The sequence below is a fragment of the Equus asinus genome, chromosome 13 (genome assembly GCF_041296235.1).
Source record: "Equus asinus isolate D_3611 breed Donkey chromosome 13, EquAss-T2T_v2, whole genome shotgun sequence".
In the NCBI taxonomy this organism is placed as follows: domain Eukaryota; kingdom Metazoa; phylum Chordata; class Mammalia; order Perissodactyla; family Equidae; genus Equus; species Equus asinus.
This window is the reverse complement of record NC_091802.1, coordinates 46,669,281-46,693,085: the sequence shown is the minus strand read 5'-3', so window position 1 is coordinate 46,693,085 and position 23,805 is coordinate 46,669,281. Positions and strand designations below refer to the sequence as shown.

Here is a 23,805-nt window from a genome sequence, read left to right as displayed (position 1 = left end):
CCCCATTTTTTCAAGCTCTGGGGAGTGGGGCAGCCATGGTTCACTGTCGCAGGTAGTCCAAGGAAACACAGCCCGCCTGCTCCTCTGAGGAACAACGATTTCCGTCAGAGCAACAAGGCAAGCGTGGAGGACCTGAGACCTCACCTCTAGCAAAACACAGGAAGTCTGGGTTCTCCTGCCCCAGACCCAACTATTCTGATTGCCCCAAACTGCCCGTGGGCTACCTGAGTTGGTGGAGCAGACTCCTGGGGGATTTGCTGCCACCGCGCCATAAACTCCTTAAGTCTCTAAGTGACTTCATGCCCACAGGACAGGATAGGGAACTGGGCATCAAGCTCTGGGGGCTGTGGCCACTGTGCTGTGTTGAGGCAGACACTGCCCCCTGAAGCAGCAGAGCTAACACTCAGTGAGCAGAGATGACACTCTAGGCCTGGGTACTCAGAGCATGAGGGGGGCTGCTGAGAACCTCACTCAGGGCAGGCCAGACTTCTGCACCAGAGGCCTCAGATTGGGGCAAGAATGGCCTCTGCTCAGACCTAAGCAACAGTGGCAGATAGACAAAGGGGAGAGATACCAGAGAGCTGGCTCCTGGAGGCACCTGATTCCTGCCCTGCAAGGATGGGACTAAGGAGTCCTTCCCTGGGCCAGGAAGTCTGTACTAGATGCCAAGAAGATCCTGGGAACCCAGCCACTGGTGAGCTCGGGTCATGGGGGCAGACTGCCACCTCAGTAAATCAGCACTGACAGACCCACACAGTGCAGCTCCTGGGAGTGTGAAGAGCGGGTGCCACCTCTGAGATGGCAGTGGTACCAGCTAAGTCATCCCATCCCAGGACCCCTTGGAGTCATTTTAAGCTCTCCTTTGCTGAGGGACCCAAGCTTGTTGCCAGGCACCATACCTGGCTCCTCCCAGGCAAACACCTACTCCCTCCATCCCCCAACCAGAAGCACTGCCACAGGACCCCTTGGGTATAAATGATCCCTTTTATTGTAAGTAATGCACGACACTGGCCTGGCTTTGCACTGCAAGCCCTCGGTCAAGATATAGTCAAATAACTATGGCTGCAGGTTCTTCTGCACGATCCACAATTCAGACACAGACACAGAGCTGGCGTGGTCGGGAGGGGCAGGAGGTGGCGGAGTGCGGACTGTCCTCAGCCCTGGCCTGTGTTGGGTTGGCCATGGCCGACATACCCCATGGAACGATGAGCAAATGGCGGCACGGCCCTTCCCACAGCAAGCCTGGGGCTGCTAGGAGACTGCCCTTCAGAACCTTTGGACCCAGGCCATCCTAGGCCCACGTGTTTTCATTTGGATTATTTAATTAAAAAAAATAATAAATTAAAATTAAGCAACAGCTTGGTCCTGAGGATGCTGAGCCAGCATGTCCACAGTTTTTGGCACAAAAAACCCAGGGTCTTTTGTCTTTTTGGAGTGCAGGGTTGGTTGGTTTTGCAAATTCATTTTTAAAACACATTCCCTGTGAGGTCAGACCCTGGGGGTGGGGCTCTGCGAGAGCCTGAACCTGGAACACACAGAGTCGTCTCATCTTGTCAGCGCCGGCACCACGCTCTGTTTCCTCTTGGGGAAGGGGGACTGGGGTGTGGGCCCAAGAAGAGTGCTACAGCCATCAGGACAGGGTCATGGAGAGGCCGAGCTGCCACCTGGCAGCTTTGGTCAAGATGGGGGACCGGTCCCCACCCTGGGCAAGGGCCGAGGTGGAGGCAGGAGAACATGCTCACTGTCTTCAGAGGGCCGGGCTGGGGGTGCCTGACAGAGGCCCCTGGGGAACAGGATGGAAACAGAGAGGCCCAGGCCCAACTGGCACCGTGCAACACACATCCCTGCAAAACCAGCTGCTTTCATTTTCTCTTCTCTCTCTTGAGGCGTCCATCACCTGTAACAGTCTAGAATTGATATATATAAAAACCATCAAATATGATCTGAGATATAAATTAACAAGTACAAGGCCTCACATTACATGATGTGAAAAGGCTAAAAACAGCGATAGAAACTACATTCATAAAAGTGCATCGTCAACATACAACGAAGGCTTTGGCTTGTTCTGGTGCCCGTGGGTAGATGGGCATGGCTGGCAATGAGCTGCCTGGCGCTAATCCCCAGCTCCCTGGAGACGCCCATCCCTGGGCACTGGCTTTTTTTTTCCTTTAATGACAACTCCCAAGGAAACTGGGTGTTGAGAGGGAGGAGCTCTGGCAATAGGCACATTTTGGAGGGGAGGGGCCGGAAGAAAGGACCAGCGCCCAGGCTGAGGTAAATAAGGCCAACTCTAAGCTGCTTGGAGATACTGGCTCCCCCTGCCCCTGCTGCCGTCCCTCCGCAGGGGAGGAGCAAGAAGGGAGAGGCTGAGACCTCATGGGGATAGGCAAGGCTGGCCAAGGAGGAAGAGAGCTGGTGGTTTTGGACACAGTTGGTGGCATCATAATGGGCTCTCCCTTCTACCAGGTGGAGAGGGCCCTGGCCTAGCAGGGTCACGACTCACAGCCAGTCTGCTACAATTCCCTTGGCTCTCCTGAACAGCCCTCTCAGGGCAGCCAGCCGGCTCAGATGCCCTCACGGTTCTGTTCATCTTCCTTTCTGCTCCAGCTGGGGAACAGGTGCCAGGCCAGGAGCACAAGGGCCATCACCTTCAGCTCTTTCCAATCCAGCCCAAGGCCTAAGCCCACAGCAGGGGTACTCAGAGCCCAGAGAGCACACAAAGTCTCCAGTTTAGAAACTGGGTACAGCATAAGAGTGACTCCAACTTGTAAAACAGAGACAATTGCATTGACAAAACTGGGTCTCCCCCCTCAGTGGGGGCAGTTCCACATCTCAGGCCCCTGACTTGGGGGGGCAGGGTCACGGGGGCAGGCAGGACAGGCTCCTCCTTCCCTGAATAAGGCAGCATAACATTTGCTTCATTCATCTTTGGTAAAGGACAGGGACTGGCAAAGCTGACCTGGGGATCCAGGGAGGGCGTGGCCCAGGCCTCTCCCTTCCATTGGCTGTGGGATGCTGGGCTTTTACCTCAGGCTTGGGTGGGCTCCTCCAGCCCAGAGATGCCCTGGTAGTCTCCAGACATGAGGAGGAGAAACAATGTAACACTCTGAATGAAAGTAACACTATTCAGACCCTCGTGTCCGTCCTTTGCTCCCAGACCTTCCGGGCTCTGGTGCTGATTGCAGTGTCAGGACACAGCCCCGAGGGTCAGGCCCACGGTGCCTCACACACTGTTCCTAGCCCCTTCCCCTCCACGCCAAGCTTAGGACGCTGGAGCTCTTGGGTCTGGCAGGCTGGGGGCTCCCAGTCTTGAGGCTGTAGCCACCCCACCCTGGCTTTGAGCCCCAGCGATGGAAGGGACACAGACAAACGCTGGCTGGACTGCAGCTCCACATGGTCCACAGCCTTGCCTGGGAGAAGCAGCAACTTTGCTGAGCCCCACAGCAGCCCCTTGCCCATGCAGCAGAGGGCAGCTGGCAGCAGCGTGGCCTTGAGAGCTCAGTACACGAGCTGTGCAAAGTGGTGTGTGAGCAGCTCCTCGGCTGAAGGTCTCTGGCGGGCCTCCACAAAAATGCGCCTCAGGAAGTCCCGGCCATGCTCAGAGATGTGGGAGGGCAGCTGAGGATTGGTGGGCTGGGTGGCAATCTTGAAAATGGCGGCCATGGCTTCATACTCTGCCCAAGGTGGCTTCTCTGTCAGCATCTCCACCACAGTACAGCCCAGGCTCCTGGAGAAAGAGAACCCCATGTCACCCCTTGGCCAGCCCCAGGCTCCCAAGCTGCCCTGCCCACCATTGTGAAAGGAGGTGCCCTTCTCAGAACACACGGAGGCAAGATGGGCCAAACTGAGGGCTGACACCCCTGCAGAGGGTTCCTAAGGTCAGAAGAGGCTTCAAAGCACTATTGGCCTCGTCTACGTGGGCTTCATCAACCTACACTCACCTGGTGCTTTTTGAGATTGGGAAAGAGAACCACTTAGCGTGGACAGAAAGAGCTCTAAGATAACTGTGTTAGTTTCCTATTGCTGCTGTAACAAATTATCATGAGCCTAGTGGCAGAAAAAACAATATAAATTTATTATCTTATCGTTCTAGGAGTCAGAAGTCTAATATTGGCCTCACTGGGCTAACGTCAATGTGTCAGTGGGGATGGTTTGTTCTGGAGGCTCTGGGATGAATTCATTTCCTTGCCTTTTCCAGCTTCTAGAGGCAGCCTGCATTCCTTGGCTCATGGCCCCCTCCTTGCATCACTCCAACCTCTTGCTTCCATTGTCACATTCCCTACTACCCACTCCGATCTCCTGCCTTCCCTTTATAAGGACCCTTGTTATACCAGGTCCCCCTGGCTAATTCAGGATAATCTCCCCATCTCAAAATTCTTAAACTAATCACATTTGCAAAGGCCCTTCTGCCATATGAGGTAACATCTACAGGTAAAAGATATTAGCACATAGATATCTTCAGGGAGATATCAGAACATGAAGTCATGCAGAGCAAATACAAGCCATCTGAGTGCTGGGAGAGGGAATGGAAGCCTGCTACTGCTTAGAGACTGATTCAGGCCTTCAGAGTGGATCCCACTTCCTTCAGGGATGCAGCAAACATTAGGGATGTTTTCCATGGCCTGCGTTCTACAGTTGCTATTTGGAGTGAAAACACAACACGTCTACTCGATGTGCTGCTGCAGGCACTACCACCTCTGTACACATGGAGCCTGCATCCTGGCCTAGCTGGCAAGAGGCGTGTTCTCACTCCCTTCTGCCACACTGCAAAGCCCCCAAGGCTTATTTCTAAATTGGAGCCACTACAGCCCAGACACCTCACCCCTGAGGTGAGGTCCCAGCACATCCCCAGCGCTCACCACACATCTGCCTTCCTTCCGTAGCCCTCACCGCTGATCACCTCAGGGCTCATCCAGTAGGGTGTGCCGGTGACCGAGCGCATGCCAGTGCCCGACATGCAGATGGTCTGCAGGCGCTTGCTGGCCCCAAAGTCCCCCAGCTTCACATTCCCAGCAGAGTCTCGGAGGATGTTGGCTCCTAAGGCATGAAAGGGCAGAGGATGCAGCCTAGACCCTCTGGGCATTTCCTACCATCCTCCCCCTTTCCCTCCCTCCCAGGTCACAGGGCTGCTGGGGAGGATGGGCGCTACCATGAATTAGACATGAACTGCACATAGCAAAGAGGCTAGTGACAGGAAGCCTCAGCTCTACAGCACAAATTGACCTACACCATGGCCAACAGCTGCAGAGCACTTCACAGTATTTTCCCAAATTGCTCAACCAATCTTCACATGAATCTCCCCTGGAAACAATTAAGGTCCCACTTTTCAGAAAGTTTGGAATGGTTAAGTGACCAGGTCTTGGGGACCCACAGCCTGCCCCTGCTCACCCTTGATGTCCCGGTGAACAATCATGTTGCTGTGCAGGTAGGACATGCCCTCCAGGATCTGCCGGGTGTATTTTCGGGTCACACTCTCTGTCAGAGCTCCGTAGGCCTTCAACTGGTCTTTCACTGAGCCCTACAGCCATAGGAGGCAGAGGGAGTCACCACAGGAAGGCGGCGGGGAGGGTGCAAGGATAGTTCCAGCCCCCAGCATTGCAGCAAAGGAGTGCTTCAGCCAATCGCCATTTGCGATGTGCCAGGCACTTTGCTGGGGGCTATTGAGCAGCTGGGAGAAAAGTATGACAGTCTTTCCCTCAAGCAACACGCGACAGAAATCTAGAAGAGAGGCCTCTTTGTTTCATGTAAAGGAGGTACTCATTGCACGGTGCAGCTGCCCTGTGAGCCTCAGGTTATGATGGCCCGCAACATTTCTCACCCACACCATCACTACAGCCAGAGGCAGGGCCCTCCTGACTCCAAGTCCTGCCATCACCTCGCCTTCTCCCCTGAGCCTCTGGATTCTCAGGTGATGAGACTCATGTCAAAGGGATCCCTTCCCTGCAGCCCCCAACCGCAGGTCAGGCCATCTCTTCTGTGTGTCTTACACATATCAAGGGGCACATACCCCTGGCATGTACTCCATGAAGATGGTCAGAGTCTTCTCGGCGCGGTCCCGCAGACAGCCATAGTACTGCACAATGCGCTCGTGCTGCAAGTTCTTCAGCAACTGGATCTCACATTCCAGAGCACTCACCTCCTAGAGGAGGGGCCCAGTGGTCACCTCGGCTCTCAGGGCCCCAGTTCTGCCTGCCTGGGATCAGCTCAGCTTGCCCTAGTCAGTGGCCTCAGAGGGGTCTGTCTGCTTCGGGAACTTCAGTTGGAGAAAAGGGGGACTCTCTCAACTATCTGGCCCTTGGGCACAATGCTGGGCAACCCTTGGGATGGTGGCACCCCCATGCTGGAAGAAGGCAGAGAGTGGGATGGAAGAAGGGGTTGTGTTAGTTGAGGTAACTGCTGTATTTGTTCACTCAAATTGGAATGTAGGTCATACTCAAAGCTGAACTCCGAAGACAGGCTCCTTCCTGGCCTGAGGGTTGAGAGAAGTGTCTGTTGAGGGTAGGGCAGGGACTTCTCTTTGTGCCACTGGTCATCACCTCTTAGTTTGGGTTACTTTGTACTTTGGCATCAACTCATTCCTCATACCCAATCCCACCCCCAGGTGCTTAGTGCTCTTTGGCCCACAGTGCCTTCATCCTGTGGCCAGAGCCAGGGTGGACAGCAAAGGAGCTTGGGAGGAAGAATAATGGGGGAGACAACCTATAGCATCTCAAGCAATTAGTCTGTGCAACGAGACAGGCATTTTTGTTGAGAGGGAGGAACTGGAAGTCAGACCATGGGGAAGGTAGTACCTTGCTTGTCTCAGGACTGTCTGGGTCAAACTGGACCTGCTTGGAAGCAAGTTCACGTCCTGTGTCCACATCATAGCATAAATAGACCCTGCCGAAGGCACCCTGGCCCAGGAGCTTCCCCCGGCGCCAATTGATGGGGGCACTAGGAGCTATAGGAGAACAGAAGGAAAGAGCATTAGTTCGTGCACATTATTTATTGGTATCTGCTCATTCTCCAGAGGCTCTATGATGGGATCTCTATAATGGGAGCTCCCCCCTCGTCTGGCACCATCACATCTCTCAGCACAGTATCTCCACTCCCCTCTGGAGCAGGCCTAGTGCTGAGTCTCAGGCTTAAGGCCTGAGTCCCAGGAAGCAGAGGATTGGCTGTAGTCATGGTTTAATGCACTTCTGCACAGAACAAATATCTATACTTCCAAAGCCCCTAAATATCTTAATATGTCAGGGATTAAGGAGACTGCTCTTCATTTTAAACAGGGAAAAACTAAAGACCAGAGAGGCGAAGTGGCTTGTTACACAATAGTGGAGCGAGGACTAAGGTCAGAGGGTCTGCTGCCCACCCACAAGCTCTTCCAGTGTGGTGAGGATGGGCCGGGGCAGCCTACTGCTGAGCTAAATAGCCCCAGTGGACCCACTGGCCTCCCTCCTAGCCAGGGCCCACTCCTCACACTTAGTTGGCACACTCCTCTCCTGCACAGAGAGGGCATTCTCGCTGTCCGCACTCCGCAGGCGCCCACGGGGGTCCAGGTATTGCACTGCTAGACCCATGTTCTCGCCATTTGTACTCAGGGAGCGGCTGGAGGGCACCAGGGTGAACAGGTTACCTTGATGACGTCGTATTCGAGGAAACGTTCTTCTGCCTGAAGGGGTACAGGAGCCAGAGTAGAGCAAGTCAGACTCCTGGCCACAAGGCTGAATGTGCAAACCAGGGCACAACACCAGCTCCAATCCATCAGCTATCTGCCCTCCCACCTGACTCATGCCAGAATGGTTAATGCCCCAAGCACCCTGAGAATCAGGACAAAAGCAGGAATTAGGAAGCAGGCACAGATGGTTCAGAAGCCCTGGCCAAAGGGAAGGCACAGGGCTGGCCCTCAGGCCCCACATCACTCGCAAAGCCAATCCATGGCTGAAGTCTCTGTTTTCCTTGGCATTCTAATCCTAAACGGCTGTGGAAGCTCCATTCTGTTCGCTGCCATGGGGCTTTAGAGTGTGCTGGAGAGTAGCACCCCGGGGCATGCTGTACATTCAAAGGACAGAGTTCCTAATGGCAGCATTTTGGTCTATAAATACCATTCCCCCCCTTTTATTTCCCCCCGTCTCTAGTGCTTCATGTCTGGGCATAGTTACCCAGGAATAAAGGAAAACCAAGATCTGGAGGGCCCGGCCCCCAGCACTGCAGTGGCTTTTCCATGGTGGAGCTCTAACCACATCCTCTCTGAGGCAGCCAGCAGGGGGCAGGATGGAGGTGCACTCACCATCGTTGTAGTCCTTGTGGTGCACAGACACGTGGTAGCGCCGGGGGTAGGTTCCACCTTTGACCCCTTTGTCATAGAGTTGAGTTTCCCGATCTGAGTAAGAGAGATAAATTAGTAGCTTCTGGGTAGGTCAACGTAAGTGATCCATTTAAAGCCCTGGGTCACCTGAGACCTCAGAGGAGCAGGCCCAAGGAGAATTAAAATAGTCCTGGCTTCCCAACTTGGTTATCTAAAGAAGAAAGCCTGCAGCCTGACCCAGACACCCTGCAGCGCTCACCTAGGCTCTGGGGAACTCACCCGAGAACTCCTGTCTGTTGTCTGGGAAGCTCTGGGCTCGGGACATTCGAGATTTCCGGAAGGACGGACTGGAAAAAACAAAACAAAATCACAAAGTAGACTTCGGCATACTTCCAAAGCAGCTCACCAGGGCAGAAGGCAGGATATCCAGATGGACTCCCTCTTCTAACACCCTCTCACGTTATTACACGGTGGGAAACAGAATTCAAGAGAAACAGCCTTTTTCTGAGCTCAGCCTCCTACTTTCTCTTTACTAGTCTGAGGTGCAAATCTGACAGGACCCTCCATAATGAACCCCTCCAGTTGTACCAAACTCCACCCTGGCTGCACTTCCCCTTCTTGCTCTTTCCTCCCACCTTGGTAACAAGGGAAGAGCTACAGAAAATCCCTTGCCCCGGGAGTAATAAAAATAGCAACACCACCAAGCATCTTCCTTTCAGACTAATCACTACCACCCCACTTTGGAAATGGGGAAACTGAGGAACAGAGAGGTTAACAGGCTTGTCCAAAACTACTCGACTAATATTTGGTGGAGCTGGGGTCTATCAGGCTCCAGATCCATGAAGGGAAAATGGAAGCCTTGAGCTCAAGTTAGGCTAGGCTCAAGAAAGTAAGACCAGGTCACTGGGTTTCACGCCCAAGGAGAAGAAAACAAAGCATTAGAGCCATGGAGGAAAAACCCAAGAATCAAGTGCGTAAATTTAGCTATCTTTCCCAGGATTCACCTAAATTGGTCCTTTCTCTGACATGCAAGTGCCTTTTGAGGGGCCACAGGTCAGAAATTCTCAAGGCAGTGACACAGGGCCGTCCCCTACTTCCCAACTACTAGACCTTCTGTAGTCCTGTCCTACCTTACCCCCTACTTGGCCGGAAAACTTATCAGATGGTCCAAAGCCACAGTCAGTCCCTGTCCTGGCAGAGTCCAATTTGTGGTAGCAACTTCTGGCACTTTTACCTGTGCCCTCTTGCTCTCCTGGTTGGACAGGAAGCCCAAAACAACGCTACAAATTGGGTACCAACAAGTGACTACAACTGTATTCTATGGGAACACAGCCCTCATCAGTGCTCAGGTCTGTGAGGAAAGACAGTCCGGATTTGGTCATGGTCACAAGGTCAGTACCCACGTGAATCAGTAACACAAAGGAAAAATAATCCCCAAACCTGCTCCATAGCCTCTGACCATAGCCCTAAGCCTAGGGGAGACATGATCAAACGTGATCAAATGAGCCCTGGGGCAGAATGAGGTCAAAGTGAGAGACAGGCTGGATCAGTGCCAAAGCCAACTCCAAAGATACCCCCGCTGACTTGCAAACCAGCTCTGCAGAATCACTTGGGACATAAAGGACAGCACTTGTTCCCTCCCAAAGCGTAAGGACAAGATTACACACCAAGCAGGCAGTGTGGTAAGCCAGGAAGTCTGGATACTTTGTTTTCTGGTTTTTATATCCCAGTTTCTTATTCTACCAGAAACACTTAGAGAAAAATAATGAAAGTAAACCCACAGGTGACAATTCAATTTTGTCCCCAAAACACTGAAGGTCTACTGCTTCTCAGTTCAGATCACAGCAATGAGACCAAGAGTCCAAGAGCAGCATGTACCATGTGCAAAGTCAAAACATGTAGAGCACACGGAACGAGAGAGAAGCATTTAATACAGTGAGCTACTGTTATAAGCTGCTATTACATTCATCTAACTATACAAATGTAACATTCTCATGGTGTTGGGAAAATTAACGAGAGAGCTAGGAATCCCAGCGAGAGGCTTCTTTCCCAGAAGCATGACGTTTTAACCAGTGTCTAGGTCAGAGACACACACACTAGCTAACTCTTATTTCCTTAGCCCATCAGTTCCAAAAACATCTACACACTAATCCCCCAAACCAGCCACAGTCCCATACCTGTCTGCTGACCTGTCCAAAGACTGGCAGCTTCCCGACAAGGAATTTTCAGCACTGCTCAGGGGATCCAGCATCTGCAAGGCAAGTCATACAATAAAACCCCAGCCCTAGCCCAATCCCAGCCACATGACTCAGGGCTTTATGGCCCAACCAGGGCCAGCAAATGGTCCTTTTTGTCTAAATACGAAAGTGCCCTTTCTCTGCAATGGGAAGAAGGGTTAGGAAGGTACCATTCTCCCCTGTAGTTTGAAAGGCAAATTTCCAGGAGGTAGAAAAATGCCTGGCTGGCATCCCAAGGTCTGCCAGGAGCACGAAGCAGAGATGCTGCTTCTCTCATTGGCATTTTCTTGCCTCATGAATGTTGGAGCCTGGTGCTGGAGATGGTAATACCCTGCAGAGGTTTCCAGTGTGTTTGGGTGGGACCATAATGCTTCTGTTTACACTCCATAATTTATAATTGACAAAGACAAGTATTGCCCTCATTCCACAGATGAGCCACTGCAGGTCTAGAAAGGTTAGGAGAACTGCCTAAAGTCATGAAACAACAAGTGTGCAGCTGATACAGTACAAAAATTTCCTAGGTCCTGGTTCTCATGCAGAGGCAATAGGTATCTATATAATTTTAAATGTTTCTCTGGCCCTTGGTCAAATGCAGTTACAAAAAGCCTTCAGATTAGCTTTTCTCCAACTAATCGCCCCTTCATTTTGCCTATAAAAGGTATTCACTACCCGAGTACTCATTATCTAAGATCCAAAGTTCAACATTACATAGGGAAGCAGAGTATCAGAATTATGAAAATTCACTAACAACCTTCATAAAATTAGTTTCCAATTCAAATGATCTCTTCCCATTTAATACTAGGGTTCATCTCATCCATAATTTCAAATGCTTTCAGTCATACTGTCATATAGGATTAAAAACAACCCACTGCAAATCAAGGCAAATTAACTGCAAAGTAAAACTGCAAATCTTGCTAAAGATATAGGATTTCCCAAAGTGGATAAAACCAATATGGGAAAGATTTGCTCCCAATCCAGCAAGCGCATATTTGGCAAAGTTAGGCCAGTTAACAGACGAAGAGTGAAGAGGCAAGTATAACAACATGACAGGGGTGATGAAGCAGGAAGAATACCAAAGGTTCAAGAAAGGCCTTTGGAAAACCCACAGAATGCCGCAAAGGCTTCTGTAAAAAAGGATCTCTTTATGACAGTTTTGTAGAAGTCAAAGCAGAAGTGAAGAAAGTTATGTTGTGCTAGCAAAATATTTGTTAGAAAAATTAAGCCAAAAAAATTAACATGAATCATGCTTTTGTTCATTCTAGAAATTAGCAAATAGATGCAACTATTACCCAAATCTGATTAAAGAAAAAACAGAACTTATCTTAGTTTCACGTTTCAAGAAAGTCCAAATTAAATATTCTTTCACTATATACTACCCTGTTTTGGTCTCTGTTAAGTGGATTTATCTTGAATGGCCATTACCAGGAGCAATTCTCTCTAGCTAAAGGGGCAAGCACTGGGGAAGCACTCAGGCATTCCCTAGCTGCCACCTTCCTTGGCCTTTCTGTTTTGTTTTATTTTTTTCGTTTTTTTGGTGAAGAAGATTGGCACTGAGCTAACATCCATGCCAATCTTCCTCTATTTTGTATGTGGGATGCCCCCACAGCATGGTTTGATGAGCAGTGTGTAGGTCTGCACCCAGGACCCAAGCCTGCAAACCCCAAGCCGCTGAAGCGGAGCACACAGACTTAACCACTATGCCACCAGGCTGCCTTGGCCTCTTTCTAAAAGACTGTCTTCACTAGGAGTCTAATATCCCATGCCTTCCAGGGCCAGGCAGGTAAATTAAAGAAGTAAAAGGATCAGGATAGAGGATCACGGGGAGGGATAGAAACCAAAGGCAATCAAACTCATTTGCAATCTCTGAGATTTTACACCCATGTCACCCCAGTACAGCTGATGTCCAGAAGTGCTCTGGTTAGAGAAAACAGAAAGGATGGTCAGTAAAATAGCCAAGAAGGGAATCTTCAGCTAAAAGCACTCCAGGTCACTGTTCTAAACATAAACTTATCTGGAAGGCAAGAGTATAGAAGAGAGAAGCAGCAATGTAAAGGGCTTCTTATAGTCTATAAAGTTTGAATAACACTGTACAGAGATTAGCTATTGAGGGGAAAGAAAAGTTATAAGAATCAGTTTTAGGTGGAAAAAAAAGTTACAAGAATCAGTTCTTTGTAAAATCCCCCATGTACCCTTCTATTGGATGCTTTACCCTTAAGAAATTTCCCCTTCCCAGACCAAATCTCAAAAATTTATAAGAGCAGAGCTTTCTCCATGCATCCAAAGCCAGCTCACTGAAAAGACTTCAGAATGAAGCTAGAGATCTCACTCCTGGTGAGTCCACTAAGCCAAAACACCATTTTCATCAAATGAGCCACTAGTTAAAAAGCTATCCAATAAAATGGGTGAGCCACTGTGGTGGACACACTTTAAGGGGACCCCCCCACCTCCCAGTGAGTCACAGCCTTGTATAATCCCCTCTCCTTGAGTACAGGTAGAACTCGTAACTGGCTTCTATAGTCAATAGACCATGGCAAAGAGCATGGGACATCCATTCCCATGACTATGTTAGTTTACATAAGACTCCATCTTTGCAGATTGGAGCAAGAGATTTTCCTGCTGGCCTCAAGAAGCTGCCAAATTGTGAGAAGACCATGTGGCAAGGAACTGCAGGTGGCTCCTAGGAGTTCAGAGTGGCCCCCTGGCTGAAAGCCAGGGAGAAAAGAGGGACCACAAGGAAATGAATTCTGCCAACAACTATGTGAGTTTGGAAGGGAATCCCAAGCTCCAGAAAGGAATGCAGCCGGGCCAACAGTTGATTGCAGCCTTGTGTGACTCTGAGCAGAGGACCCAGCTAAGTCATACCTGGATTCCTGGCCCAAGGAAACTGTAAAATAATAAATGTATGCTGTTTTAAGCTGCTAAATTTGTGGTAATTTGTTACACAGCAATAGATAACTAACATAGCTGTCTAGCACCATAAAAGTTCACCCAAAGCAACCAATCCTACAGTGTAATTTGGATATGGTATACTCCCCACCTTCCATCAGGAAATAGCAAAACTAAAATATGGCCAATGAAAACCAAAATCTGTCAGTTTAAGATGGTCATATATTAAAACTGCTGAAATGACAGGTGGTTGTAAGGAAGAATACAAATAACATAGTGGTACTCTGCAGGGAGACCAGTGAGAGGACCACAGAAGAGAAAAAAATGTGTCAAATTTCCATCCAACACAGGGAAGGCTACATAATTTAAATACTGTCTTTTGTTAGAAATTGATATTTGGCCCCTAGAAAGGAATAATCCATATTTGGGCAGGCCTAGTTTACAAAAGAGCTATTAGATGGGGTTCAAGTCCTTCAGTACCAAGCCCACTGAGACCCCCCATTATAACCTTGGTCTGACACACCCCAAAGCACACCCCGGCCCCCCATACTCACGCACTGCTCGCTGGTCTCCGGGATGAACTCTCCCTCACTGTTGATGCTGGTATAGGACCCCTGTCGGGCAATGCGCTGCTGCCGCTCAGGCACATAGCCAGGGGGAGGTGAGCTTCGGCCAGGGTTCTGGGAGCCTAGAGCACAGAAACAAGACTTTTGACCACAGAGCCCAGGATGTGCAGCCTGAGAGAAGCAGACAAGGGGCTAGCTCAGACCAAGCATCTGTTGCAGAGGCTGATGGAGGGCCAGGTTGTGGCTCTTTGAACATCCTGGAAGACAGGGCAGTCTTCCGAACAAAGTGCTGAGACTCAGTGAAACTTCCTGAACCAGGTGCCTTCTCCCCCTAATCCAAGGACACCCAAGAAGAAAGAAAAATACTTATTAGAAAATTCAAAGAATAGTGGGGAGTTTTGCTCTTTGAAAGATAGTCTCTAAGGAGTTTAAACTATTATTTTTAATGTCCTTCAAGAAACTGACTCCTTCATTCTTCCACTGAAGTTATAATTCAGAATATATGGCTCATTCAGTTGTACAGAAGACGTTTTAATGAATTCACCACCAAGAACACTTCCAATCTCTTGTTGGAGGCATCAACTCAGCCTCTCTCTAAGGACCACTGACAATTAGGTGTCCCGGACAAGAAGGCTAACCGTGGGCTCTCAGTAACCCGGCTTCCCCACCTGACTCCAGAGCAGAGGTTAGACACACAATTGCTCTGAAAACAGGCACAGAATTTTGCAAGATTTCCAGTCTCAACACCTCATTCACAGGGTAGAGGCTACCACTTCCGAGGTAAAGAGGTAGCTGAGCCATGCCTTTCAAATGATCTCAAACAGCACATGGAGGAAAGAGTATGTCTGTGGAAGTTTTCTAAGCCCTGACACTGCTCTGAGTGTATAAGGGATATTGTGCCTGAACTATAGCAATGAAATCGCCCAAGGCAATTTGTCTTTTCTTTTTTACACTCTGCTACCTCTCATTTATTCTTCACAACGCCCCTGCAGTGGAGTGCATTATTATCCACACTGAGCCGAAGGGGAAGCCGAGCCCCAAAGCTGTAGAGCGACTTAATGGTGAGGCTGTAGCTAGGAAATAGGGTTTGTAACTCCCAGTGCAGTTCAGCCAAGGCAATTTTGAGACCATAATTTATTTCCAAAAAGGGCAGGCATGCTGCTCAACACAGTGGCAGGAGTCAACACATCTCTGAACTGGCTGCATCACATGTTCCTCAGGAGCAATCCAAACAGAAGATGGGGATCCCCACGCATGGGAAATGTGACAGCCTTTCTGCCAGGAGCAGAAAGAAGGCTAATGTGGGGATTTCTTGACAGCACAAGGGAAACATAGTGCCATGTTTCATGCACCTCAAATTCAGAGTTGTTCTGTCCGTGGTCACTTGTGAGTTGGAGGCTACGGATGCAAGATGGCATCTGGCCAACAGAGGGCTCAGAGACAATGACAAGATAGAGGTAAGGGGGAATCTGAACCAAGAAGAAGAAGGCTACTCCACTTTTCAGAGGCCCAGATGGCAAAGACCCATGTAGCTGGCCATTTCCCTTGCCACTGTGCATAAAATTCGAGTACAATTGTGAAAAAAGGATTTCTTTAGCCCTATCATGCTCAAAACATGAAGTGTTACTTAACACTTGGCTCATAAACATTAGCCTAGTGCCCGCTTCCCACTTCTGGCTTTGGACAACATTTTAGTAGCCCACAAGTTCTATGGAAATTCAATCCATATGTTGGCAACATTTGTCATCAGCAGAAGTAACCTAAAGAGGCCAGCAAGCTGTCGTGAGAAAAGCTTAAGCATGGGAATCAGATGAACAGGGGTTCAAATCAGGCTGTGCCTTTCATTAGCTGAATGATTTAAACTCTTGTCTAAATTCCCTCACTGGCAAAAATGGGAAGGACATCTAACTCGTAACCCTTTTTGGAAGTTATAAATGTGCACAGGTACACATCTACATGGTAGGAACTCAGGAGAATTCCATTCATTTCCTTCACTCTATGTGGCAGATATATTGTGGGTTAGATCCATTCCACCCTTCTAGTATGCCTTCTTGCATTTCACAAGTTAATCAGCTAAAAGTTATTATTTCTAAGACCCTCTTTAGGTTCAGCCACTCAGATGCGCTTGTGTGAGGTACAGATGGCTTCCTGCTGTTCCTGGGCAGTCACGGAAGCCTTGGTTTTTCTGCCACAGCATTAGCAGAGGCCCCACGTCTGGTCTCCAGTTTTCCCGATGTCAAACACAGGTGCAGGTACCCTGTGTAAGTGGTGTGGACCAGAGCAGAGGGGCCCCAGCTTCTGAATCTGGTGGCTTCATGATTATAGAAGAGGGAGGAACTCTGTGGTCTGTCTTAACCTAGAATCTATTTCTCACTTTCCCAATGATTCTATAAGCCAGAACATGCACTAAATCTCTTCTTCCTGAAACTAGGTAAAGTGGATTCTGTTATGTGCAACTAGACCTTGACCAATACAGTCTGGAGTGAAAAGGTATCACATATTTGACCTAGAACAAACAAAAAATGTCTCTTGTAAGGGACTGGTTAGAGAGTAAGAAAAACTCTTACTTACTGATGAAATCCCAGACATTGGTCCAAACTATCCCTAGACAGGATGAACTTCCCTCAATCTGTTGCATGAGTGTCTAGAGTGAGACCTCCCTGGGATAAAATATCCATGGCCCCTTGCCACCCATTCTCTCCTTTACCAGCTGCCACTGAACTCTCCCCTGGTTCTACAGGTTGGATGGGACTAGCTCACATGAGGCCAATACTACCAGGAGGGGCTGGGGGAAAATAGCAAAGGTTTTCTGAGCTTTTATTTCCAGCCAGAGACTTTCACTTTTTCCAATACACATTGCTGCCTGCAGAGAGCCAGCCTTGTTATCTGATGGGCAATGGGCCAGGGGCTATTGTGCACAGGCCCACAGCTTGGGGCAGGAAAGGGAAGTCTCCCCAAACCAATGGCTATCAGAGGAAGCGAATGGAAAAACCAGGAGTTGGCAGAACTGCTCCAGAGCATTTTCAGTTTTGTTTTTATCTTTATTTCAGAAACTGGGGGCCAATGAGATGCACAACAGCAGTTCAGAACAAGTGAGACAGGGAGCTGAAGAGGACAGGACACTGAACTGTAAGACTCACTGATGCTCACATATTTACCAGCAGGGACAGCAGTGAGCCAGACGGCAAAATGCACAGTGCTATCCAAGACACAGCTCATTCTAGGTCTCAGAAGGCAGGCACAGCAAAGGTGGCAAGTTCTCTGGGACATCCGTCCCCGGCATTCTACCCTGATCTTGCTCTAGTCTCATCCAGCCATTTGCGCCAATGGGCCCCATCTCAGTACCACCTGAAGCCAAAGAGCAGAGTAGTAGTCCCGTGTTCAGAGTGGCCCACAACTTCCCATGAAGGCATTCTATACATAAGGAGAAAGCCAGGCGTTTAAGCTGCCAGCTGTCTACATTCCTCCTGGGGCATGTTAGCTCTCTACTAGCCTCCTTAACCCAGAATGGCAGAGTCAGAGCAAAATTCTTACCCTGGGATATAGTTGATTCTTTTGCTCTGTACTCCGACTCAAAGCTAAAAGACAGGCTCTCAGATTGTAGCCCTTCTCACAGGAGACCCCTGTCAGGAAGCTGATGCAGTCAGGAAGCTGCCTCCGCAGGGAGCTCTAGGGCTTTGGGTCACTGTTAATGTGCAGGTCATCGCAAGTACAAAGAGATAGCTTTTTTTGGCCATCAACTATTTTCTCTAAACCTTGTTCTCTCTTAGGGGGCAGATGAGATGTGGAGAGGAATCAAATCTCTTTTTCTTCTTCAAAGGAAAATCTTAATCAATATTTCCCAATATGTTCACACTGGACTAGGCTGAGCAGAACAGACCTTCTCAACATTCTCATCCCATAAGACCCTGAAAACGTCCTGTGTGTTTCAACTTTCAAAATTCCCATTTCATTTTGAAGTTGCTACTCCCATTAAACAGTTTCTGGTCTCATCCAGTATCACAGAATTTACAGCAAGGAGGAGAAAAATCCTGTGGCAGTGAAGGGAGCTGAGCATTTTGTCTCTGTGTGTATGGTCACTACTGCTGCAGTCCCAGTTTCCAATCTTCCAAATCTGTATCAGGATTGGGAGTTTACACTGCACACAGCTCTCAAACTCACTATAAGTCATCTCATCTTTTCAACATTGCTTTTTTCCCTCTGCCTGAATTCTTCCTCCTCTCCTCTCAGAGGAAGAGGGCTCTCCTCCTCCTTGCCAAGGCATTATAAGCCCTCTATCTGGACTCTCCAGTTCATCCCCGGCAGGAGTCAGCTCTCCCATGGTCCCTTCTTCATCACCTTCAATCTCCTCTTCAGCTGTCTTTGAGCCTTCCTTCATAAACATGCTCAGATCTCAAGCCTAAAAATATCCTGACCTTATTTCTGCCACTCCCTTAAATCACTAGCCCACCTCGTTTTTTCTTTCACAATCAAACTCCTTGAAAGAACCGATTGCCTCCACTCATTGGCTACCCATTCCTTAGGGGTTGCAATCTGGCTTGCCTCACTGTGGGGTGTGGCGGCAAGACAAGGAACAAGATGCAGTAAGCACAGAGGCATAGGCATTTATCAAGATGCACTAGACCAAACGGGAGTCCAAATGTGGCAGGGACAAGTCCTTTAGTTGAGGTTTGGCTACTTGGCTTAAGGGCACATGTTACGGAAGAAATGGTGTTTGAGCTCAGTTTCAAAGGTGGGTAGAATTTCTATACATAAAGATGCGAGGAAGGGCATCTTCACGTAGGGAAATTCCATCTGCCTTGTCTGGAGATCTCCCCACAAGGGTCTCTCCTTTGGGTTAACTCATTTCCTAGTAGTTTGTTGACTTGCTTGCTTGTTTTTGTTTTTTAGCATGAACTAGTTTAACATTAACTGGCTTGAAAAAAATTGGAATTCAAAGTATGTATATTATGATAGAAAAAGCTAAAGGTGAACATGACAGCTGGTTTCAAATATTTGAAAAACTGTCACAAGAAACATGTTATCTGTGTTATCTCTATTGCTCAAGAAGCAGTACTGGAGTCAATGGGTAAAGTGAGAGAAGGTAGATTTTCAATTCAAAATAAAGAAGAACTTCAAATAAACAGAGCTATCTAAAACTGGATTGGCCTATCTTGTACTTCTCCATCACTGAAAATGTTGCAGTGGGAGCTGAATGATCTGCATGCTCAGTCTTTCACTATACTCACAGGTACATTAATGTTGGTGGGGGAGGAAGGCAAAGAACTCTTCTTCCTGTTGGTGGGGGTTTGAATCTCTAAGCCTTCTCCTTTGACCCCATTTCTTTCTTTTTTTTTTTTTTTTGCTGATGTGGATTTGTCCTGAGCTAACAACCGTTGCCAATCTTCCTCTATTTTGTATGTGGGTTGCTGCCACAGCACAGCCACCTACAAGTGGTGTTGGTCCATGCTTGGGAACTGAACCCAGGTGGCTGAAGTGGAGTGCACCAAACTTAACCACGAGGGTATGGGGCTGGCCCCCACCTTTGACCCCATTTCTACGGCTAGGACTTCTCCCAGTCCCTCATGCTTCAACCCTGATTCCTCTCTTCCCATTTTCTTCTACTTCCAGAAGGTCTTTCTGTGTACCAGCATATGCACAGCAAGCACTCAGACATTTGTGGATGAAAATCACAAGCATATGTCTCTTATCCTTGGTCTGTCCTTTCCCACCTGACTGGTACCAGGTAAGACCTCCTCCCCAGCTTCTCCTACTTTCCCTCCTACTTCCCTGGTCACTCCTTTCCTGTGTCCTTTGAAGGCGCATCCTCTTCTAATTGGCTATTAAGTGTCTAGGTTCCTAAGGCTCAGTCCTAGGCCCTCTCCTCTTCTCACTCTATAGTCTGCTTAGGCACTCTCAGCTGAGCCCATGGCTTCAACATGACAATTTACAATTTCTCTACCCCTGATTTTCTCCCTTCAGAGCTACAAACCTGTCTATCTAGCTGCCCATTTGATGTCTCCTCTTGGCTGTCGCAAAGGCATCTCCAATTCAACAACCTGTGTAAAACATGAGGCCTGCCCTTCTCAGCACGTGAAATCAGTCTTTCTTCTAGCGTTCCTGTCTTGGCGAAAGGCAGTGCCATTTATCTAGATCCATAAACCAGTAACTTATCTCCTGCTCTCTCAACACCTGCAAAGTCAATCCAATACCATAGTAGTTCCTAACCTTTGATCTTAGAACCCCTTTATACTTTACAAATTGAGGACACTAAAGAGCTTTTTTAAAAATTGAGGACACTAAAGAGCTTTTATTTGTGTGGGTTGTATCAATTGATGTTCACTGTATTAGAAATTAAAGATCAGAAAATTTTAAAACAATACACAGACATACATTCCATTAGCCATCAGAGCAATGACATCACCTCAGGCACATAACTTCTGGAAAACTCACTGCATACTCGTGAAAGAATGAGTGAAAAGGCAAATCATGTCTTAGTATTATTATGAAAATATTATTTGACCTCACTAACTCCCTGAAAGCATCTCAGGGACCCTCTGCCCCAAGTCCCCAGACCACACTTTGAGAACCACCACAATGCCATGTTCTATTGGTTTTACCTTCTAAATGCCTCAGATCCACCAGCTCCTTCCTGTCTCCACTACTGTCATTAGCCTAATTGAAGCGTCTGTCTTCTTTCACCTGGATCTCTCCATTAGTCTAATATGGTTCCCTTGGATGCATTCTTGCCCCATTCCAATCTGTTCTCCACACTGTAGCTGGACCAATCTTTTCAAAATACAATTTGAATACATCATGCCACACATTCCTCTTTACTTAAAAATCCTAAAGTGGATTTTCACTGCTTTCAACATAAGGATCAAAATCTTCATCAAGGTCCACAAGGCTCTGTCTCCCTCCCCAGCCTCAGCCTAGCCTCCTTTGGCTTGTTCTCAGCTCTCCAGCCCTCAGGGCTTCTTTCTGTTTCTCAAACACACCATACTTCCTCTGCCATCAGGCCTCGGCACACGTAGCTCTCCCTACTTGGAACTCTCTTCCCTGTATCCCCTTTGCGTAACTCCCATTCATGCTCTGCCTAAGGCTTTCCTGGCCCCCAAATCAGGTCACATCCCTCTGTTATACATGCTCACAGCACCACACACCTTTTAGTCACAGCCTGTACTCATACATTAATCACCTCATGACAAGTAAATGTCTATCTTCCTACAGGTGTATAAGGGCCATAGGGACAGGAAGCATGTCTTTTTGCTTCCCATGTTTCTGGCACACAGTAGACACTTTGGTAATTATTTCTTAACCGCTGCGTCACAGGGCTGGCCCCCGGTAATTATTTCTTGAATGAATAAAAATGCAGTTTGATAGGGAGAGAAATAACAAGATAATGTGATAAGGATTACAATAGAGATGGCCATAAGGAATTAACATTTTCAGTGGCTTCCCACTGCTTACCAAACAAGCTCAAGTACAGTCAAGGCTCCTCAGACAGTGGCCCAGGCATCCTTTCTGGGCCTTCCCTATTTCTCCTCCAAATACATTAGCCAATCAGAAGGATAAGTGAGATCTCAGGGGCAAATAGTTGAAAACCTCTCTCCCCTCACCCTGGCCTATGGAATGCCTGCATTATCTCTAAATATCAAGCTCAAACAGCCCCTCCCCAGAATGCATTTCCCGGGTCATTCCAGTTAGAAATAATCGCTGCCATTTCTGGGCTCTATAGAAAGGCAGGCACGCTCTGCCCATTTCTCTCATCACAGCCACCACTCCAAACCACCTAGGGTTCTCGGAACCCAGCACCTTCTTTTGTGATTGCACCTGGCAGGTACTCTTTCCTGTGCCTGGAATATCTGTCTCTACTTTAAGTTCAGTAAATCTTCCTTTATGTGTCAGCTCTGATGTTCCCTCTTCTGTGAAAGCCATTCTCCAAAGTCCTGGGCAGAGTTGGTTATTGCCTTCTCTATACTCCCACACCACCCTCAGCCTCCCACATGCCTCCACTGTTGCATTTATCCCAGCCCAATGGCTGGTAGATAATGTTTGCCGAATGAAGAAACCCAGGATTGGTGTGTACTGGGAGGCTGTGTTGCCCATTCTCTAGGTAAACAGGAACTACTTCATAGAAATTTTACTCCTCAACATTCTCAGACAAGGAAATTCCATATATGACTCTCTACAACAATGGCCCAGCATTCAGCCCCTGCATCCACATACAAATCACAGGGACTTGCTTAGAAGCAGGAGGCCCAATCGCTGCCCCACATCAATCTTCACTGCTTACTACACAAATGAACAATGTTGCCCTCCTCCAGGCCTTCAACCTCTACGGGGGCTCTGGAACAGAGGCCAAGCCGGCAGAATTTCCCAGGCTCCAGGGCATCTGGATTCTAGGGCCAGAGATGCTCTGGACAGGGTCTCCTTGCTAGGATCCTGGCTCTCTCTCCTCAACCAGTTTATTGAAAACATAGCCACCAATTATTCACAATGTTAGAGAAATATAAAACTCATATACAGACTTTCAGCTTGGCAACACTTACTACCAGTGCTTGCTTGGGTTCCAGAAATTACTCAGTGAGGCAAAGTCAGTGCCTCAGCAACATACTCTTCCTGCTACTACCTCAGGAGGTTTATCACTCACAGACAAGCTTAGCAACAGGACTGATGCTCAGACCTCCCCAAGCTCAGCTCAAGATCTTCAGAGAGCAGTTTGGTTTGATGCAATTCCACCGGTCTGGATAGAACTTGGCTTCCTAGTAGCAGCAGGGATCCAGCAACATTAGGGCAGTAGGCTCATCACAAATGTTTAATAAAGTCGGATTTCCCTCGATACAAGTTCCACAATTCAAGAAATAGGCTTTCACCTCAGACTCTGGGAAATGGGATCCAGAGCAATATTGGATTACCTGGTATAACGTAAAGACCTGATTTAGATTCCTTTCCTGGAGAGGCCTGGCAGCAGCTACATAGCTTTCTTCCTAGTTAGCCAATTGTATATACTATATCAACAGTCTCCTGTCCTTCCTAGACAACTTGGTTTGACTCTCCAAGAGTTTCACTGGTCAGCGTCTTCCTTGAAGCATAAGGACTCCTCAGGAATCATAACCAAGAAGTTTGAGGTCAAAACTCAAACTTGAACTTGATTCGTAACTTCACAAGTCCCCGGTCCCTTGGTGAAAGAATGGTCAGAAATGAGGGTAGATTGCTGCTGGAGATCTTCAAGCAGATGTTTGAGGATACCACTCTTTTAGGGATATTTCAGAGGAATCTGATTACACCATCACATCATTGTAGTGTAAGCTCCCTGACGGTCAGGACACCATTCCAGTCATTTCTTTACCCCTTTTCCCCAAATAAAGTCATAGAGGATTATTCTACATAGAGTGACAGACAATAATTTTTGATGATTATTTTTTAATTAATAATTATTTGATTTTTTAAAAAAACATGGGCAGATAAATTAGATGAGAGGAAAAAAGGAGTGAAATACTCACTGACAGAGAGATGCCTGCTTCTGGGCTCAGGGGGCTGGTAGATGGTGTTTATATCTCCTGCAGACTGGGAAGCTTTGATCCGCACCTGTCTGGACACCCCAGAGTGGGGAGAGGAACTGGTCTGCAAGAAAAGAGGAAAAAGGCTGAGCTATCCGTAAGCAGGCAGGCTGAGAAAGGAACCCTCATCCTTCCCTAAGACTCCCCAGGATCTCAGCCGCCTTCAGGCTTTCAATACACAAGCTACCCAGCTTTCCCCCCAAATCTCACTCCTCAACCTGTCTTGGCAAATCCCTACTTTCTTGAGGTAGTTTTACAGCTTCATTGACATATGAGCTCTGAGACCC

At 48.2% G+C, this 23,805-nt stretch overlaps 1 protein-coding gene across 4 annotated transcripts in view; it reads right to left on the bottom strand.

Annotated features, from left to right (window-relative positions):
* Window positions 1-970: 970 nt before the first annotated feature.
* The window catches only part of MAP3K3 (mitogen-activated protein kinase kinase kinase 3), a 64,607-nt gene continuing 41,772 nt past the window's right edge, over window positions 971-23,805 (bottom strand). For 2 of the 4 annotated variants that reach the window (XM_044745064.2, XM_044745067.2), the window contains 11 exons: window positions 23,462-23,582; window positions 13,965-14,098; window positions 10,465-10,538; window positions 8,567-8,634; window positions 8,270-8,362; window positions 7,460-7,651; window positions 6,792-6,940; window positions 6,008-6,139; window positions 5,389-5,518; window positions 4,860-5,037; window positions 971-3,727 (listed from right to left, as the gene is read on the bottom strand). In XM_044745064.2, coding sequence (XP_044600999.1) covers window positions 3,499-3,727; window positions 4,860-5,037; window positions 5,389-5,518; window positions 6,008-6,139; window positions 6,792-6,940; window positions 7,460-7,651; window positions 8,270-8,362; window positions 8,567-8,634; window positions 10,465-10,538; window positions 13,965-14,098; window positions 23,462-23,582 — 1,500 coding nt within the window. In that variant the 3' untranslated portion in view covers window positions 971-3,498. The remainder of the gene's footprint in view (window positions 3,728-4,859; window positions 5,038-5,388; window positions 5,519-6,007; window positions 6,140-6,791; window positions 6,941-7,459; window positions 7,652-8,269; window positions 8,363-8,566; window positions 8,635-10,464; window positions 10,539-13,964; window positions 14,099-23,461; window positions 23,583-23,805) is intronic. The other 2 variants (XM_044745065.2, XM_044745068.2) reach the window with 1 other exon arrangement.